Here is a 21,773-nt window from a genome sequence, read left to right on the forward strand (position 1 = left end):
GAGTTGTTCAGAAAAATGGGATGGATCTTGGATTTTTGGTTATTTAAACAAAAGAAAGAAAAGGACAAAGTCTGTTTTTGCTAAAAGTGATTTTCCTTACATTTAGATTTGTTACTAAAACTTACAAAGCTGCTGTTACCCACGGGCTTTAGGTTCAACACCACCTGTTGTAAAGCTCTTGCTGTGTACTGATGAGCAGCAGCTCCACAAAGAGCAGCGAGGGTTATGACAGGGCATCACAGACCAGCAATTTTTCACTGAGTACCAGCACACACCAGGCAGCCACACACAAAAACCAGAGAGCAGAGCAATCCCACTCTCCAGCTACCCAGCAATTCCAGGTAACATTCATCTTCTAGGTCATGTGTTTCACCCACCTTCACCATGAACATTAATCAGCATCAGCTAATTCACAAGACCCCCCAGGCTTTTTTCAACCAAGAACCACTTACTTGAAGGAATATCAAGCCAAGGACAGCAAAACAAAAATTTACCTGCAATGCAACAGTTTTATATTCATAGGATGTAACAACTAGAAAGCCCCAAGAGCTGCATACAAAAGTTCTGTGGCTCTCTCCTGGAAAACTAAATTGCTGGAGAATCAATGCCCATTTTTCTTATTTCAATCATTTAAAAATGCACATTTCTCAACTGCTCAGTATTTAGATTATTGATCCATTAAAAAAATAAGTCCTTTACATTACTTGGATTTCTCAGCGCTCACAGACTTGAGAATGTAAGTGGTGCTCCTTGTTCCACAGCAGATGAATATCACAGACAAGAAGATGCCCATATTCAAATGCAGAGCTGTCGGGTAGGCAGCCAGATGTTAATTAAGTGGCCTGGTAGAAGTATCCTGTGATTAAAGCACATCTTGGACTTTTTTTTTTTTTTTAATAAAATATATCTTCAACAGCAAACCTAAAGGTCAAAATAATTTCGTGCATTAATGCTCTGGCTACAGCCTCCAGTCCTGCACACCTCGTGCTACAGATCTTTTACTGAAAAGTTTTACACTGAGGCTGGAGTGTAATCTCTAATGTGCTCTTGTGCTTCTCTGACCATGACGATCTGATTTGTTACATCTAGTAACTCACGTCCTCAGCTCATGACTGCCCCATCTTCTTCATTTGTCTGTTTTCCTCCATAGGAACTTCGAGCTTTGGCTCGAAGTCTGGCTTTGGCTTCAAGTCTGGCTTGTTTTCACCAGTGAAACTCTGGGATCAAGTCTGGCTTGTTTTCACCAGTGAAACTCTGTACATCAGCAGTAACAACAGGAGATGTTTATAGTCTGAGGGAGTGTATTTAAACGACTTGTTTAACAAGACAAACTGAGTAAGAGCAAACTTGGTGCAAGATACCTCTGCTCGCCATCAGTTAGATTATCCTGGGGAAACCAAAAGAACAGCAAAATAGAAGGATATAAAACAAGCCCACAAAATGCTTTTCATCAGAATGGAAGAGGAGAGACATGACTTTGTAACATTTCATTTCGGTTTTATTTCCACTGGCTAAAAAAAATGACTTCAGAGATCCTGAGGAAGCCTCTATCACTCAAACATTGAAGGGGATAGCTGACACCCAATTATAGATATTTAAACATCTACCTACATAAATTGATCTTTCCTTTCACTCGTTTCTGCTCTGTATACCAAGTGTAAGCAAGATCACTCCGTTTTCAGGGCTCTGAGAATTGTATCTAGGCAACTTGTTTAGCAGGAAAATGTAACTACATCCTTATGCCTTCACGTGTCCAGAGCACAGTGGTTCAAATCAAAGCTTGTTTTGAGTGTCTCTGGGTAAAAGGAAAGAGTACCTGCTGTTATTTCCCTAAGTGGTAAGTCATGAAAGAGGGGATAAGCCATCTTGATGAGTATTTGCTGCCCACAGATAAACAAGAGGTAGAACAACAGAACTTTAGATGGGTTAACCAGAAGTCTCTTTTTCAGCCAGGCTCAGTGTGATTCCTTGCTATAAAAAAAGAAGCTTGCATCCACAAAGGTAAAGTCTTTGGCTGCATTAAAAATGGAAACAGGATCAGGAGGCTCACAGGAAACCTCAGTTTTCACAAGGAAAAACTCTTCTTCTGTTAGGGAGGAGAAAGAAGAAGGAAATAAAAAGGAAAAACATCCTGATTTAAAAATAAACTCAAATGGCTGTACTTCCATGCAGTACACTAAGGATGGCACGGCACATTAGGGTACCTTGGTCCTTAGAGAAACCTGAACAAGGGCTGGGTGACCAAGTGCTGCTCCCTCAAACACCCGAGGAAAGGCAGATGGCTACCATCAGAGCCCAAACCTTGAAAATGAAATACTTGAAAACACATTTCCTTTAATTCCAGAGGAAATCTACCAAAGCCATCCACCAAGCTCCAGAGTTACTTACAGACTAACTCAAAAGCCATCAATAAAAAAAGTGGAACCAGGAAATGGAGCCTCCCTGCCAAGGCAATGATATCAAAGACTGGTTGAAAGACAACTCAATTTAATTATGGGGAAGCTCAAATGAAACTTAATCCTATATAGAATGCAATTTCTGTTAGAAATCCATTCTTGCTCAAGGGCCCTCAAAGTCATGGAGTACTGTAGGTTGGAAGGGACCTCTGAAATCCAGCCAGTCCAACTGCCCAGTCAAAGGTGGGACGACTGCAAAGTTGGATTCAGTTTCCAAGTGAAATAATTGTGTTCAAGAGTCCTACTCAGTCATGCTCCCAGCATTTCCAAAGACAATTCTATAAACTCTTCCCTCAGCTGTCTTGAAACTGCTCTTATGTCAAAGGATTAGGGAGAAATTTTTTTTAATACAAACTTGCTTAAGCTATTTGCTATTGACATAAGAAAGGCAAGGCATTAGCCCACCTCTCAGCATTACAGCAATATGTTTAGGCTGTGTTTTGCTGCACAAGTTTCTGCCTTCTCAGATGTTTCAGGTTTTGTCTGTCTACGCCCACACGATGGGGGTGGCATGAAGCACTGCCATACAACCTTAGCTCTCCTTTAATTCAACTTTTTTTTCTTACTAGTTAAAAAGAAAATGAACTGCTGAATTTTAACTGCTGCCAAGCCTGTAATACCAAACAACAGTACTCGCAGATCTGACTGAGGTGGCTTTGTTCAGAAAGCTTAGGGTGGAGATTTCATCTTCCCTACAGCAGAGAGGCAGGCTGGAGTTTGAACATCCATATGTGGGTCTTGCTCTGGAGAGAGGACCGGGGACATAGGACAGCTGAACATTCCATCTTTGGGAATAATTCAACCCAACAAGACAAGTGTAACTTCATGCAGTGACCCCCCACCAGCCCCTCCCCCAAAAAAGATTAAGAAAAAATTCTTAATCTTGGGTCTCCTCCAGGACAGGAAAAGAGTGTGGGGAAGAAAAAGGGGTCTTTATTACAGCAACAGAAATGCCAGGTGGCATTTGACAAAGAATGGTGAAGAAGCCTTCCAGCCAACAAACACTTTAAAGAGATTTATTTCACTTGAGAGAGTAATACTGGGATGGGATATGATCAGTGCAGGCTTTGGCCTACCACAAACCATTTCTGGGAGAGAACAGTGTGATAGCTTCCACTTCATAAAAGAAATAGATGCTTCAGGACAAGAAAAGAGATGACAACGCATTAGGGACAGGAAAAAGTGGACTTGAAGTCACAGGAATAAAGCTCTGCACTAAAAATTAGCACGAGAATTTTCTGAAGAAGAAACTAGGTAACATCAACAACAGTAAAGTTGACATCAGTGCCCTCTGTACAAACCATTTCCCTTACTGTAAAGGCAAGGGATTAAAGATGGGTTTGATAGAGCCCAAAGAGAAGAACCTTTGCAGATGGAGCTATCCAGAGCATCTTGCTGAAGAACGCAGAGTGCCATTTCCCCTCCTGCAGCATGACAAATCACACGAGGAGCAGACAGCAGAAACCAACCCATTTCACCCCAACACCTCCCCTCAGAACACTGCAGCGCAGGCAAAGATAACTGGTATCTTTTATTTTTCCTGTTTGTACTTTCCCTTCCAAAAAAGCCCAAATAGAGCAAGAAAAATTTATCTCAACAGCCATTATCACAGGCACATTAAAATGTTTGCTGGATATGGCTTTGTAGTCACAATTTTTTGTTCCAGCAGAAACTGCAAGCGCTTTGTTTCTATAACTAACACAAAATTACTCATTTGATGCATTTGCTTTTTCCTCTTCTTTGTACCTGAAGTTTCCTTTGCAGCGAAGGAACAGTTTTCCTCTGAATAACCATTTTCTGCAGCCCTGGGGGAATCTCAGCAATCTCTTCTAGAAGCAATGCTCTGGTCCACAGCAGCAAACTGGAACAATGCCCTTATTTTGTATTTCGTGTGTGTCCAAGATGATTTGGGATGCGGCACTTTGTTCATATTTGCCCTCAGAGTTCTGTCTAGACAAGTGCTCTCTCTACAAGTGGTACCAGACTCCTGGGGAGGTCCTGCACACCCCATCTTCATAGGTGTCAAACATTCAATGGCCACCCTAAAAGGGACTGAACTTGAGGAAAGCATTCAATACATATTTTCTCTGCAGGCAAAAACCTCCTCCGTGAGCTCTAAAGACTATACAAGATTAAGCAAGGTCTGTGTGATTCATCTTGCTGGTGGCAAAATCTTAAAAAAAAAAAAAGGAAACCAAACAAAACCCTTCAAAGTGAGGAAGCTACAGAGCCCGTGATGTTAGCAAGGAGATGAAAGGAAGTTTCTAAAGCAGAGAAAGGCACATGGGTATTTGGGGATGACAACTTAATCTCATTTTCCTACGCTGCAATACAGACGATGGGCAACAGCCTCCAAAAATTCGATTTACATAATCCAATGGAAATCCACCCTCAAAAAAATCATATTTAGGGTATTCAGCAGAAATCAGCCCAGGTCTTCATTTAAACGAACAAAGAACACAGCTTTGAGAAGAAGGTAAATGACCAACAGTGTTCTTTTTAGCAAACTGGATGATAAAAGGAGCACCATGAGAAAGATCCACTCCATGAAAACTGAAACAAAGAGCTGAGCTTAGATTGAACGTCTGGTAGCCTCAGTTTAACCTCTGGCAAAACCAACATCACAATAAGACCCTTCTACTTTTCCTTCTACAAAAGAAAGGCTCAGGGATGTGCCAGCAGAGGGTTTCAGGTCAGCACTTGAAATATTTTGACAGAGCTGTGCAGGAAAGGCTATACCCTGCTTCAGCCAGTGATTTGCATCTCACACCCACTGTACTATTTTTTAAAAAAATATACACCAGCACTAGCATTCCTCTAAAGATCTATATCTCCCTCTGCTGAACAGATGAAGAGAACAGCAGCCTTGATGGGAACTGCCAACTGGGTTTTTAACCTCTGTGTTCCACGGATTCCCTACGGCTCAAAGTCACAGACAATATTTGCCAGGTTATGGATAATGGTCTTTACACAGTGGGGACATTTTTTTACTGACTTGTCTAAAGCTTTTGACAGAGCAGCCCATAAAGCCTGCACCCTAAATAACTTGTCTTGTATTAAGGAGAGAAGGAGGAGACATAAAACATTAGATATTAATCAGTTGAGAAAAGGGCTCTGATGGGAGAGGGAAGCAAAAGAGATTTCTCTAGAACTCTTTTGAAACTTTGACCTTTATGGTTCTGAAGAGCTACAGCAATTTCTCACAGGAACGAGGTATAGACGGCTTTTGTGCAATTCAAGGATTGTCATCTATCAGACTTGTTGGAGAAACGAAATATTCAGTACACCCAAGCAAGGTTTACTAATGCTACAAAACTAATGAAGACAACAGCAGTAATAACCTGCAGCTTTGGAAAGAATTCATTCTTTACATCTGAAGGAGGAGAAAATAATTATGCACTGTTCAGAGGCAGCATTCAATTATGCTCCTAACCCAGCTTTTCTTACTGGCTATGTAACATGCATAACTCTACATGCACTAGTCCCTGTAACCTGATATCCAAAATAAATTTTATGACACCTAGAACATCTGAAGAACAGCCATTTTATGGTAAAAGGCGCTTCAATCCATGCTGTTTAAATGTACCAGACCTTGGAAGAGATGAAACTTCTTACATGAGCACCAGGAGTCTTTATTTGTACAAAGAGAGCTGGGTTCATCTATCAAAGCCAAAAACACCGTGCCATTTGCTGAACGCATCTCTCTCAATTCAAGATACGTACTGCACACAACAAATACTCTTCTTACTGCAAAAGCCGTGTCAGCTCTGGCTCTTGAAAGAATCAAAGTTGCACAAGTCATGGAGCTGTGATGGAGGGAAAGGGCAGCACAGTCAGATTCCCTGGAACCACACACTCCAAGAGGTCAAGATCATGTAGACAAGAGCTTGAGGCATTACAAAGGACAGATGTAAACAGGAACATCCTCCCTAAGATTTTAAGAGTGCATTCATGAAGCAATAGCTTTCAGGTTTCTGTTGTATTAGCAGACATCATACAAAGAGAACCAAACAGGCTTGAGAGCAGTCAAAGTGGCTCTAAGGAAAGGAAAGCGCACGCTCCTGAGAACCTGAGTCTGCCAAATTATCAGTCAAACCTGATTTTAGTCCAGAACTACATTTTGCTTCACTAGCCTGAGGAGGTATTAGCCTTCTTAACTAGGTTCTGGAGATGACGATGTGATTCATTACCTAAACTGACCTCGCAGCAGGCTCCACTGGAAGAGAGGAAGGGTATTAAATATAGTGTCCCAAATGCTAAAATCCAAGCTTCAGATAAGAAGGCTTAAACCAAAGGTATGGTGGATTATGTATACAGGGAAACAAGCACAGGAAAGCATATGATGATACACAGGTATCCCACGTGGAAAAGAAGCAACGCGTGAAGAGCAACTGGATTTGCACAAGCACCTACAGGCTCACTTCTTGTCTTCTTCTTGAGATTTAATTGGCTAACAGGAACCTTGCCCAAACATTCAAAACTCTGCTCTTAAAAACTCATGCAATGTTTAGATGCTCAGACACTACGAAAAGAGGCCTTTGAGATGAGAGCCCACACTGCACTCACCGGTTACAGATTCTCCTGAGCAATGTGACAGTCTTCACCAGTTAGCATGGAAGCACAGTACCCAAATAAAAGGCTGGAACAGCTAATCTGTGCACCAGTCTGAACAGGAGGAAACACAGGAAGCCATTACAAAGGATGTCATTCCAAAGAGCAATTCCTTTGAATGAGCTACCAGAAAAACTGCAGCTTTGGAAACTGCCGAGGTTGGAAAGCATTAAACTCTTAAGGGATAGAGCAACAGCTAGCAGCAAGAGCAATTTGGCATTCTGAGTAAAAGATGAATGTTGGAGTTGCCTATCTGCTCCTGAATTTCAAGGCTCATTTCAATTTAAATTTGAATTTCATCACATTGACTAAATGACTTCTATGCCAGTTGTAAGACAAAATGTTCAGGAAAAGAATATTTAAGCAAACAATTAGCACGCTCATTTCTGCTAATGACAGATTTATCCTTTTCTCTAGAGAATCAAATGGAGCTTTTCAAGTTCATTTTATTCATTCACTTGTTACTTAAGTGTGATGACCTCTGGGATAAAGTTAGGAAACTCCCAGTAGGTCTCTATATTGTTACTCACTATTCATTGCAAACACTTTATCCAAGACAAGTCAGATACCACTTCTTCTGTGCAAGTAAAAAAGTTGTATCAGCTCTTAAACTCTTGAGGCTTATGTGAAAATTGCACATGCAACACATCCTGCACACTGATGAGAGCTTTCAGGTCCCTCTGTGATTTCCTAGGAAGCAGTGGCAGCAAGGCAGGAAGACAGTGCCTGGCAGCATCCCTGAGGTGCAGGAACAGAAACATCAGCTTAACTACAAACATCTCAAGTCGAAATAACATGGCATAGCTGCAGTTCTCCTCACTGTCTGTCCCGAGCAGAAGTAGAATGTGATCTACCTACCAGAGCCAGAAAGATTGTCTTCACCAGAACAGCAGAAGGCATGGTTTGATACTTCACCTTCATTTACATCCCAGGGTGCACGAAGAGGGATAACATGTAAGTCAAACATTCAAAGAGGTGCTCTCACCCAAAAAATCCCACTAAACTCAGTGCTTCCACTACAATAAGTGCTTTGGGACAGAAATATGATGACAGCCATACTGGCCAAAAATGCAGATTCCTCCAAACAACCCTTAACTGACTGAAGTGCTGTAAATGCTTTCAAATGCAAAACAAACAAAGCCTTTGCAGTGAATTTTGGAATGAGTTTGAATTAAAGGCGACAAATGTGCACTTCCAAAACACAGACCTTGTCCCCTACTTCCCCTGGCCAACAGCCTCAGAGATCATGGACTAGAAGAAGGATTTTAACTATCCACAAAATGAAAAAACACACTGCAGGTAAAGTCTTGTCCAAGTAATGGGCAAGCCCTGGACTGCTGCATGCCACTTTGTTTTCATCAAGGTTGAATTCTGAGCACTGCTGTGAAGTTTTTCCACAGGCCTTGAAAGAAATACCTGAGCTTTGTCTGTGCCTTTGAACACCGTGCTCCATTCATATGCTGAAGGTAATCTTGTAGCTCAAGCCCAAGGAAGCTGCTTAACTCCACCCTAAACGTGTCATACAGTCACACAAAGAGATCCTTTCTGAGTCACTGCAGGCTTTCCATAGAACACACTATTCACCCACGAGAATCTATTAAGGTAAGACCTTGCTCTCAGCTGGAAAACATTAATTCTCTCCCAAAAAGGCACACGACCTTCTTGGCCATTAATATCCCATCATTCTTTTGAGCTGAGTGACAAGCCAGGTAAGTCCTCCAGACTTGAAACAGTGTGAAAGGCTAACTCTACAGGGAGATGTTTGAAAAAGAGAAATCACTGTTCCAGTTACTGCAGCAGAAAAAATCAGTACTTCACTGGCCAGGATAGTCTCCAAAGTGGCCCCGCTTGGACATCAGGCACATTAGGAAAATGGAATGATGATGACAAAGCCACATGTACCCTGAACTGTTAAGTGCATCAGGGTGATGCAGACACCTTAAGGGGTGGGTAAACAGTTGCAAATGAAAAAGCTGTTGAGACAGCAATAGGAGTCCTTTATCATGCTGATACTGATCCACAGTATCCAATTAGTTCTGTGGCCATTCAATGAGGAAAGGAAGGTTAGCACCATTCAAAACCAGAATACAAGACCATTGTGTAATGCTAAAGATGGTGTACAGGAAACATCTTTAAACAGCCTGGAAAACGTGGTGAGGAAGGGCAAAATCACCTTCCAAGGAAAACCACAAAGTGGGGAAGGGAATAAGGAAGAGAGAGAGCTGGTAAGAGAGGAGAACCTCAGCATCAAGAGCAGACCTCATGTTCACTGAGGGTTTGCCCTTGTTTGTTAATAATGGCATTGATACAGGCTGCCAAAAGCCTGGCTGGGGCTGCCACTGGTGCTCAGTGGATCAGGGAATAACCTGATCCAGGAAAAAGGCAATTCAGTTTTGGCCATGCAGTTGGTAGTGTGAAGGACGAGATGGAAAAGCAAAATTTGGAGTGTGGCATCTCCAGCGCAGGGAGTCTCAAACCCTGGTGCTGTAAGTAGTAAAATCAACATCAATCAGCACTACCCCATTTCTTCCCTGCCCTGGTCACTTAATCTGAACCCACACTATCAAGAGTTTGTGACAACACAGCAAATCTGTTTTAGGGACTGATCAAAGCTAAAACTAACCCAGCAAAACCTTAAGTTCTGATCATGTTGCAGCTGTTCTCTTGCTATCCCCTGTCTATATGTATTTCTCTGCTGCTTCCACTTATTTTGTGAAGCTCCTAGAGAGGAGACAGTCTCTCTCTCCTACATCTCTGCAGCCCTGAGAAACCTCTTTCATCTCTCAATCCAACCTGCTAGATTTGTGGTCCTACAGGAAAAAACCACAGCATTTGAGAAGATGATGCATCTAATGTCATTGAAACTTCAGATTTCTGAATTCTTACAAAGTCTCTGCCTAATATATGGGAAATAAAAAGTCAGTGGTAGCTGCTGACAGCATTACAGCAGGCTGGGAATAAAACATTCCTACTATCAACAGCTACACTGAGCTCACTGAAGTTAGCAGACAGTCTGATCTCACCCAGACTGCACAACTTGGACATTCCAGCTGCAAAGTGCATGATGCATTTTCAGCCTTTACTTTCGTTTTTAAATCAGGGAAACAGCACTGCTAGAAAATATATGGGTTAAGAAGATCAGTGCTATTGCTGAGGCAGAACAATAACAACTTCAGCCATGATTTATATAGCTAATTTTAGGATAAAACCCTATCTGTTTTTAAAAGGAGGAAAAGACCACAGAATGACCTGATTTTGTATTTGGCAGTGATTACAGTTTATACTGGACAATGTTTCAACTCAGGAAGCATGCAAATAGAATATTTTATTAAACTAACAGACAAAAGGGGTCTTTTCTTTATGTGTCCTCTCCACTGCAACAGATTTTATCAGGCTGCACCCAGACACGCCAGCTTTCCTCTCACCTGAAGTGCCTGATTTTAAGAGAATTACTTCCCAGACCAAATATCCATTTCTCTCTTCTATAGGCTCTATTTCTAGTTTATTGCTCATTTGTTCTGTTTGAAGCTACCCAAGATAAATTTTTTTGGTCATCTAAAAGCTTCAGAGTGAAGAGTCCAGAAAAGAAATATATATATCATCCATATTAGATGCTAATCCTGGGATTCGCTTTTATAGTGGCAACTAAAGCTTGGTTTCCTACAGCATCTGAAGCCAAGTCAGTGCTCTCCACTAAAGAAGAGTGTTCCTCACGGAGATAAACAGTCTAACAACACTTTTAAGCATGGCTACATTTAAATCAAAGCATCACAGCAAATCCTGTGACAGAACCCCCCATTTCACTCACTGTGCCACAGCGTTCACAGCCTGACTTCGCTTCAAAATCCATCCCTACAGTCCTTCAGTTCCCTCCTTTTATTTGGCAATGCAGCATGTCAGCTGGGTGCAGGTGGAAATGCTTTTATTAAACCAAGATCTCTGGTTCAAGATTCCCTACAGAGCCCTGAAGCTTCAGATGAGAAGCAAAGGCAGGCTGTGGAGCCCTGTGCTGCACCAGCTCACGTAATTCCTGCCCTGTGTTAGTAGATCTCCAAGGGCCTTTCATATCTTCCTTACAATTTTTCTGTAAAAGGGAGTTTTAAAACTGGAGAAGGCAGAAAGGTACCTCTCAACATTTCACCTGTGCACAATGTAGCATCATGGGGAGTGGTGGGCCAACAGCCAAACTACTACTAACAAGTGAGAAGAAATGTAAAATGGGGACAGGGTGGAAAGAATCTTAAGACGGTCATCCTATTTCTGTGGTGAAGGCAAAAGAGGGACCAGCACAGAGATGCTGCTCTAGCTGAAGCATCTGATGAGGAAAACCCACTTCCAGGAGGCATTCTGAACAGAGGGATGCAAATGGGCAAGATGCATTTGTCAAGGGCAGAGAAGAGCTTTTCTCAAGCAAGGTGTGAAAGAACAGGACCTTATGAAAAAGTGCCCCAGCTTTATGGATGGTTAAGAGAGAACCTTAAAAGCAAATAAAAATACTAACCCTGTAAAAATTTAGACCCAGAGTCAAATTACATTGCTTAAAGAAGTTATGCTGGCTTTGAGCTATTCTGCATATAGAAAAAGGGAACTGAAATGTGTATGAAATTTATTAATAGTATAGTAAATCAATTTACCTCTTCCTTTTATATCTCAAATATTAAGTACCAATACTTCCTTAACCATTTTATGAATTGCTTACCTCATCTAAACTATAGAGATATATATACACACACAAAAATACAGACACACATTAAGCATTAAGCTCCATCAAATCAGCAAATAAAATGAGAGCATATACAGAAACAGCACTTCTGTTTAAATACAATACCGGACTGTGTGGGCATGAAATGCTAGGAAGTCTTGGCTCTTCTATCCTTGAATAAATCACTGAATAAAGTAATTGAAACAGTTTTCAAAATGTGAAAATCATCTCAGCGTGTGAGCAAGCCAAGGCAGGGCTAGGACAGCTTCCTAAAATTGCCCACTACACTGGTCACTGAATTAGTGTTTAGTGCTGTGGATTGCTCACTTTTACTCCTACTGGGGGCAAACAGGAGTGGTCAAGTCAGTGTGCCCAGTTCCCTGCTTTTTTTTAGTACTACTCAAGGAAGGCAGCTTTGACACTTCCTTTAGTAATTTTATAGCCTATGTGACAACTCATGGTATTTAAAAGTTATCTTCCTTTTTCCACAGACTAAATGAAATCATTAAGCAAGACCAGCTGAAACTGATGAAGAAAAACCTTTGTTTCCATCATAACACATTAAACATGACTGTTTTACTATATGGAGTATGAAAGTAGACACTAACTCATTTCTTTGCTCTGATTATTTTTTAGGAGGTCAGAAATGATGTCTCTCAAGATTCTAGTATTTCTTTTAATATGCCATGTTTTCCACATGTATTCATGGCTGAAAGATCAATTAGAATTCCTTTGTGGGAAGTAATTTCCATCAGTTCAATTACCCCACGTAATTGTTTCAGCAATCATAATATCAATCAAATATCCATTTTAATTTTTATTTAGAGATTCCATTACCAAACATCAAGCAGCTGTAAACACTTCTTTCAGTACAAATACCATTTTACCCCTCAGCATCCTCTAAATCATAGAGACACACGTGTAGTCTTTTAAAACCTCCATGAAACTTTCAGGGCTTCCCAATGCTTCTTTCACAACACACTTGCTGAAGACAAACCCAGTTTGTTGGACCTGCCTGTGGGGATAGAGACACTCCTACCTGCTCCTCACCCCACACGCCCTGCAGCTCCAAAAGCCTTCTTCAATTTATCTGTGCCTTATCCCCCTCTCTGCCTTTCAGGTGGCAAGGAACGCAGTTATCTATTTATCAAGAAGAATTCTGTTTCCTGGTGCTTTACAGCTGTATTTTAATCAGTGGCTGATCCATTTGGAGCTAGTGCTCTCATCTTTCCCCAGAGCTTTTCCCAGACAGTCCCTCTCATTCAAATGCTGCTAGTAGGTATTGTCATTCAACTCTATTTTTACATGTAATTCACTAAACTTCAGGAAGATGCCTGTCGAGCAAGTCAATATTTTACACTCCAGCTTGAATCCATTTTTTGCAGTGCATCAAAATGCAAGTTTATTTTTTTGCCTCCTAAGAGTTACAACCAAAGTAGAACCAGCCTGGAAATGAGAACACCTGAATGAAATGGCAAACCAGTGGTTCCAAGAATGATCAATGTATCTCCTAGAGTCCACAGAGAACAAATGTTGTCAGAACAACTAGTTACAAGTGCATTAAAACTCCCCAAGGAGAAAGCAAATACAGAGCTGCTTAAACATTTATAGGTGCTGCTGAGTTTCAGTTACTCTATGCATAGCACAATACAGCTTCCTCCCAAAGTGACACCTGCTCTGCTCTCAAATCTTTGTATAATCACCAAGAACCATTTAATCTAAGTGAATAAAAGGCTCGTCGTGCCTTCCCCACTGACTACTTCAAAAAAATAAAAACATTAACAGCCATCTCTGCCCAGCCTAGGAAAGCATGAGCCCACCCACAGGGATTGTAGTTGGAGCTATGGGAACATGCACAGCCCCAGCTTTACAGCACGCTTCAGGTAAAACCAGTTAAAATTCCCAGTATGGCTTTGTAGTATTTATAGAACAATATTATAAAACAGAAAGAGCAGCTCTTGTCGTGTTAGCACATCGAGACTCCCACAAGCCAGCTCTGCCTGAGTGAGCCCAATAAACACACTAGGCAGCTTGTTCCCCTGCCTTTTATCTCTGATAGAGGCACCCAAATGAAAAAGTCAGGCTGGGGGATGATGTTGACACGTCACTGTGGGTATTGTGGCACTTGAGAAGTTCTACTCAGAGACAATTGAACGGCAAAGACACTCCAGTTTTGGGCACAGCAGCCAACGTCACATCTTTGGGGGGAATAAAGAATAAAGGAGGGAAGAAACAATATCCCTTTGCCCCACATCCCTTTTACCTACCTGCACAGCCAAAAGCTAGGTGATACCTAGAAGATGGGCTGAATTTGACACAACACACGTTAGCCTTGGCCTCGATGCTCGCGACTGAGTTGTCCAAGTTGGTAGACCAGAGTTTCACTAGAGAAAGGAAAAGAGAGACACGAATAAACAAACCAACAAAAACATGAACTTCATCTGAAAGGCCTAAAATCTAGTTATTTCACGAAGAAGATTCTGCAAAGCCTCAGTTGCTAAGACATTAGTGAGTCTGAAGGGTCAGTTGTCACTGGTGGTTGGTAAGTTTGAGAATATTCTCACATTGAAAATATCCTGCCCACCTCTAGACACACAGGAGATGCCAAAAGCCCCCATCCCACACACCTGAGACCATCAGAGCAGGAGACTAACCACATGCTACAACCTCAGTGCTTAAGGTTACTGCAGGGCAGATCTGTACAACAAAGAACAGGAAGGCCTGCATCCTTTTTTGCTCCTTGTCCCTGTGCTGGGATGCAAGAACTCCTTGCTCCACAGCAAAGCTGCTTTGCACAGAATAAATATACCTAATTGTATGCACAGTGAGTGAGAACAACTTGTTTTATTCTTGAGAAACTGGCACAGACAGGAGAGAAATCAGTATGCTGGCTTCCTATGATGCAATAATCCCTTAATACAAGAACTTTACTGTTCTGTGAGAGTACCACACGAACACTGATTATACTACGTGCTAGAATGAGCTCTTCCCACAAGCACTCCAGTGCTTCAGAGAATGACCAACAAAAAACACCAGGGCTTTTCAAAATACAGCCTTCCCCACCTACCAGAAACACTTCAAGCACCATGTAACCTTACGATGAAGAGTGCCAGGTGCTCCTCACATAGTTAATCTTGGTATTAAAAGCTGAACAACACCCTGCCTTCAGCCCAGATAAAGAAGCAGCAGACTGGCATCAAGCCCCATTGATGCCTACAAGGCAGAAAAGACTTCAACATTCTCCCCTCCCTCTTTTCTTGATCAGTGGCTCAAGCTGTACTTGAGTGTCACAAGCTGAGGCTGGAAGCAGAGCAAGCTGGAATCAGTGTTGAACATGCAGGAGCTACATGGAGGGTTAATCCCCTCAAGAGCTCCCCTTGAGCTGCACGGGCTTCTTCAGATCTGTGGCCAACAGGTCCTCCACAGTCTTCTTACTGAAAAATCACTTTGGAGGTGAAGTGAGCAAAAATGGCAAAACAACAGCAATCTTGCAACCCACTGTGACCAACACATGAGAGATCAGCAGTCTTGTGGTGCATCCCCCACTCTCTGAGGGGTCCTCTGTGTCACCTCTTGGTCAGCATTTCCCAGGGGCTTTGAAGGAGAAGCAAGGTTTCCACGTCGATGATCCAAGGATGTTTTAGAAGACGAAGGAAAAGGAGGAATACTGGCAGGTTGGTTCTAGTGCACTTTTTAATAGTATAGCAAGCAATGAAAGCAACAAAATCAGGCTGTTTCTGATCATACAAGGATGGAGGAAACAGCACTGCTCAGAGCACACCCAGGAATCCTTGTAAGTACAGCACTGTGTGGATCTCTGGCAGCTGCCTGGAACCACCAGAAAGCAGCACACATAGACACCAGCAGAAATACAAACACCAGTGGCAAACTCTATTTGCCCAGAAGCATTATGTAAAATTCAATGAAAACAGCACCCAGCCCGAAGCTGGTTTTCAGAAAAAAAATCCATTCTCATTGATCAGAGCTATAATATTTGTCCTAAACATCTGGCTACATGCAAGCATGGCTTAAGAAGCCCTCTCCTCCCAGGCACAACTGGATGAGAAAGATTCTCCACCATGTTCTGCACTTGGGGGCAGAGGGGAACAGGAGCAGGGAAGAATTTTGCAAAACAAGAAAATATTAACATTTTGCTTAAATGAACAGACACCAAGAGATAAGTAGTCTAAGTTCTGGTGGCAGTAAAGGCCATCAAGTTTATGGATGAGATAAGAAGCAAATAAAACACGTTTACAAGAGGAGAGTGTCAGCACACAACACCACTTCACCCTGAGGAGTGTGGGGCGGTAGACATGATCTCAAGTTCAGAGCAATACTCTGGCCAAATCTAGTATTAAAACAACACAGGCTTATCTTGAAGCCTTCCAACCAGGTATTTAAAGCTGCATCCAAAGCAGCAAAGTCTCTCCTTGACCCCCCCTACCCCCTGCCCCAAACAAACAAACAAAAAAATGGCCATCTGCTCCCAGCTTTGTAGCAGAAGCTAATTGAGGGGCTCCCTTTCAGCTTGGCTCCTCTTTTCATTCAAGCTTGCAGGTCATAAGCTGAGCCATTTAATCTGGTGAAGAGACAACCCATGTGCTCAAAGTCATGATAATATTCGCTACAACTGACAGGCGCAGATTAGAGCCTGCAATTTCTGTGATCTAACTGCTGTGAGATACACCAGACTCCAATTATACCTTAGTCAGTACCATAAAAAGGATAGATGGGACATATAACAACACATAATGAAACATGTCAAGTTTTACCTAGAACTGCCCATTATTTTTTAAAAAGAACTGACAGGTTAATCAAGCATAATTCATAAGGGTAGAGTTTATTTGCTGTAGCTTTCATTGATTTTGCTGCGGTCGAGGCAGTAATTATACAACACACAGATGTCTTGATAACATCTAGAATTGTGTTGATGAGACAAGCAACCATCTGAGATTGACTATTTCTGAAACACATGTTCTCAAAGCATATTTTTCCTCATTTTGCAGCTGCTGAGAGACATCTTTATGTGGCCGAACACCTACTCCTCACAAAAGTAGTAAAAAGATGCCTCCAGAACAGTGTTTTCAGTTTAAAATGTTTAGGTCTTTTCGAGGATTTTTTTTTTTTTTCCCAGTTGGAGCTTTACATCAAATGTGTAAGCTTATAAATTAATTTTCCATGCATCAGTTCTGTGTCTAAACACTGACTAAAAGAGGCAGAAGCCTGTACCACAATAGCTGAAGGTGTTGATGTTCACAGTTAGTACACAAAGATGTTTCATCCAGCCTGTCACTTGTGCAATTCTTATCTGCTCATGTGATGAAGAGCCCGCTGCCACTCTGTAAAAGCTCTAAGCCAGGAATAGGATCTTGCTACCAGAAAATTCATTTGCAGAGATTAGCAGAATCCCTAAGAAAGGAGAAAGCTACTGAATTGTCCTGCTAGGCAAAATTTTGGATCCACTGCCTTGTGCAGGTGTCAGGAAGGTGAGACTGTCAGTAGGCAGTGACTGCAGGGCACTCTGTTGGTAAGACACAGGCTTTCTTGTCAGTATTATAATTGTCAACATCATCTTGACTTTTTCAAGGCACTCCCACCAAATGAATCCAACAACCCCACAAATCTCCAGAAAATCCCTGCATTTTTTAGCCAGGAAAATGACCAAACTGAAGGTTCAACTTGGTATTTTGAGAGCAATAAATACCTACGCCTCAAGTCAACAGAAGCTGAAGGAATGCAATATCAATGAAAGTGAAGTCCCAAACAATCCTGTGGAATTTGGAGGAGCAGACTCTGAGCTGCAGTTCTCAGGCTATTTTCCCTCTGTAGAAGGCTTTCCTTTCTTTGTTTTTAATGAAGTCAATTTTTTTTTAATGAAGCTCTGCATATCTGTGTTGCCTTGCTGAATTCAGGGACACTATAAAAAAAAATAGCTGTAGGACTAGTACCAGGGTCTCATTTACTAAGGCAGCATGGAAATTATTTTCCTGAGATGCAATGAGACAGATGCCTGCATTCCTCCTTGCCATAAGACAATGAAAAGTAACTACTGCCACAAACTCAGTGCTCTCAGTGCTCCTGTTCTATCCTACCTCTTAATTTTGAGCCAGGAATAATGAAGGAACTACAGGTGTAAAACCAGGACTCTTTTCTTCAGTCAAATTTATCAGTGCTCCTTCTATCTTCTTGAGGTTCAGAGAGCTTCAAAAACAAAGCCAGAGCAGAGAAACACTTGGTCACCCCCAAAAAGGCTTCTATCCCAGTGAAGACAAATTCTACCACATAGCATCACAAAATATTTCACTCTCCCTCATCTGCTAACTTCACCATGGCCATAAAACTACACTCCCAACCCAGAACAGACACCTGTAAGGCATTAGCTAAGTGTGTAGCTCCAGCCCTGTCTCAGTACTTTCGTGCCATCATTTTTCCTTCACAAAATTAATCTTTTCTCCTCCAAGAGCAGAAAGTCACCCTTTACTACTTACATGAGAACCACATCTCCTGCCATTTTTATGTGCATAAAAGAATTTAAATTAAGACTCTGCCTTCTCCCCAGGCTGCTTGTAGAACAAGCAAACACCAATTTTGCTCACTGCTGTCTAGTTAGAGCATACCTTTGGGTCCCTACAGACATACACAAGTACCTTTGTCCTTTGAAGAGGGGAGGGCATAACAACTGTAGATAAAAGGGAAGGGTTTGTACCCCCAGCAGTTACTCTAAGTACAACAATGTTTTTATGCTGTCATTGTCTGCTATGAAAGTAGAAAGCTCTTGCACAAGTAAGCGTATTCTGGACTACATTCGTCTAACAAGATGGACAATGCAAGAACCTGGGGCCCAAGGATGCTGCTTCTAATTACAGCAGAATAATTTTCTCCCTGGTAGTACTCTGTTAGCACCCCCTCCACAGTGCCTGAGCCCCAGCAGAGAGAGCTGTGAAGCCCAGGATTTTTCATTTATGAGCACCTTCTCCAGTGCACGCCTGCTTTCAGAATTAGCTTGCGACTCGAAACGACCGAGGACAGACAGGCAGATACACAGGCAAGAGAGTGGAACTGGCAAAGCTGTCCCTTCTTTTGCTGGCTTGTCTTGATCACTTGGCAGGGAAACGTGACACTTGTGCTTTGTGGGGAAGAAGGACGAGATTAGCCCCGGAAAGCCCAGTGTGGCCTCAAAAAGCAGAGAAATGAAAGAGGACAAGAGTAGATAAAAGATCTTTCCTGCCAGATACTCTACCTGGCCAAACATGTATTACTGTGTACTAAAACTGACCAGAACTCAACCAAACAGTCATGAACGTAAGCAGAAGGACAACATTTTAAGTTAAGCAGGTTTGAATTAAGACACTTGTCATAAGCATTACCTTTCCCTCACATTCAGTCTTTCAATGTGATCACCAAAACAGAAGGGGGACACTACAACATTAATGTGGACATTTTGCTACTATTGCTCTGTACCTCAAAGACTTTTAAAATCTGTCCTGAGACTCCACTTGCCTCTAAAGGGCTCTTTATATATGCAAATCACAGGCAAATCATGGTAAAAATTAAGGATAAAATGTTCCAGGCCAGTTTTATCTACCAAAACCCCAATACACCTTCAAAGGACCTTTGTGAATTGAAATGCAGGTTATGTGGATCTGCAGGCTTTATTACAATAATTTCTAAGTAAACAGTACACTTTTAGAGACAATTACTGAAGAAGTGAACTGTTAAACTGAAGACAGAAGCTCTGCCTGCAGCTGGGCTTTGCAAAACTGGACACCTCGTTAACATGCTGATAAATGCAGATCAGCTTTTCCACATGCATGGCAGGAGTGGGGAACACTGATGAAGAGGCTGTTAACTTACAAGGTGACTATTCACTCCTGCTGCATTTAAGCACACAGAAAACACACCTGCCTTCCACCAAAAAGGAAGGGGAAACATGTCGAAAACATTTAAAACTCACCTTAATTATAAAATAATCACTGAAGTTTTGTAAATGGAATTACCAGCTTCAGGAACAGGACAAGAGAGAGTGGCTTCCCAGTGCCAGAGGGCAGGGTTAGATGGGATATTGGGAAGTAATTCTTCCCTGTGAGGGTGGGCAGGCCCTGGCACAGGGTGCCCAGAGAAGCTGTGGCTGCCCCTGGATCCCTGGCAGTGTCCAAGGCCAGGTTGGACGGGGCTTGGAGCAACCTGGGCTAGTGGAAGGTGTCCCTGCCCATGGCAGAGAGTGGAAAAAAGTGAGCTTTAAGGTCCCTTGCAACCCACACCATTCCATGAGTCTGTGATTGCCAAATGCAACTGAGGAACAGTCATTTCTTTTGGAACAGCATTTAAAAGCTTTTTGGAAGGGGTGGGGGGAGCAGCGTACAAAGTTTAGTACTTATGAAAAATTAATTTATCACTTCAAAGCAAATCATGAAGAGCTCTGTCCAGAGCTCTATCAGCCCATCTGGGAGAGCAGATCCCCACTGATTAGGAAAGGAACTTTTAAGCTCTTGCTGTTAAATAACTCTGATTTGATACTGTAAACATATTACAGATAAAACTCTCATTCATTAGGGATGAAGAATACTACATCTCACTCAGTGCTATCCTCTTCTTAGAGGAGGAACATTTTTTTACCACCATGTGGTAAAGGGCTTGGCCTAAGGGTTCTCCAAAAGTGCTTTGACAAATGGGACCCTGGAGCGTGGAAAGCTGAGAGCTGCTCCCAGCACTCCTGCTCAGTCCACCATCCAACTCCTAAAAGCTCCAAGAAACGCAGGGCACACTTGGAAAGCAGGAAGCTTCAGCACAGTGTTCAACATGCAGAGCTACAGGTAAAAGAGCAGCAGGCATTTTTTAACTGCTGCTTTTTTATTGACAGCCTCCTTTTTGAAATATACATACACGCTGCTCTTTTGAAAGGCCCCGAGGCTTTAACTCGACAAGTTTAACTAATGTTAAAACACATTTTGGTTCGTTTGGAGTCCAGGAAAATGTTAGCTGAGGGTATATTACACACACAAAAAAAAAAAGTGAAGCAAGAGATCTTAATCCAAACAAAGCCTCTCCTTCTCTAAGATCCAAACGGCTCAGTAATATCTTGACACATCATCACAACAACTACAATACTGAAGGCAGCTGAGGAATCAGCTCCTTGAAACAGCACACTGTTGTTCTTCCCAGGGAATACACAGAGCCTAAGTCTTCTGCACAGAGATGGAAATAAAATAGTACCTTTGGCATCATCAGAGCCTGAAGCCAATAGCTTAGGGTCCATCAAGTTAAAGTCAACGCTCCAGCACCTTTTCTCATGCTCCTGGTTGAGAAAAACAAGAAAAATATTGCAAGGCAGTGAGTTGTAATATGATAGAACAGTAAAGGAAAACACACATGTTTGGTATAAATTGTCAGCAGGCCCTGGAGAGAGAAGCTTACTATCTTTAGCAGCTTTTCAAAAAATATCTTTTCTCCCAATCAGACCAATCCTATCAATATGCTAGACATGCCAGGAAAGCAAAAAGCATTAGAATGGCTTTTTTAAAAACCTAGAACTGATTTCATTTGTCCTTGGAAAGAAAGAAAATGTTTCAGGAGATACACATTAAAAACCTGGTTTTGCAGCATGATTTGACTGGCTGTGCTTCCACCATGTGCTGCTTCTCATCCTAGATCATAGTTTTATCTTCCAATATTAATAAGCAACTTTTAAGTATCTCCCAATATTGACAAGATGGCCATTTCAAACATGCCCTCCACTCTGGAAGTCCTGGAAATCCTCACCTTCCTGTTGAGCTATTAAGCAAATCTTCTGGTATCTAATCCTCTGTTTTACCACTCAAATAAATATTATTAAAAGACTGCACACTCCTCCTCAAAACACAGAAGAGCTGTAATTGCTGTGCTGGCACATCCCACATGGAAGCAGAACATGGCATTGAATAAAATCTGAAATTCAGTCAAACCCTTTGTTTAAAGCCTTCACACAGGCTTAGAAGACAAAAAGCTCACGACGATGAAGTCACTAA

General features: G+C 41.9%; 1 protein-coding gene across 2 annotated transcripts in view; it reads right to left on the reverse strand.

The window, feature by feature from the left end:
- RFWD2 (ring finger and WD repeat domain 2) overlaps positions 1-21,773 on the reverse strand; it is a 125,090-nt gene that overhangs the window by 42,366 nt on the left and 60,951 nt on the right. For both annotated transcript variants that reach the window (XM_017737437.1, XM_017737438.1), the window contains exons 13-14: positions 20,983-21,064; positions 14,037-14,153 (exon numbers count right to left, since the gene is read on the reverse strand). In XM_017737437.1, coding sequence (XP_017592926.1) covers positions 14,037-14,153; positions 20,983-21,064 — 199 coding nt within the window. The remainder of the gene's footprint in view (positions 1-14,036; positions 14,154-20,982; positions 21,065-21,773) is intronic.

Source organism: Corvus brachyrhynchos, unplaced genomic scaffold (assembly GCF_000691975.1).
Source record: "Corvus brachyrhynchos isolate BGI_N302 unplaced genomic scaffold, ASM69197v1 scaffold466, whole genome shotgun sequence".
NCBI classification, from domain to species: domain Eukaryota; kingdom Metazoa; phylum Chordata; class Aves; order Passeriformes; family Corvidae; genus Corvus; species Corvus brachyrhynchos.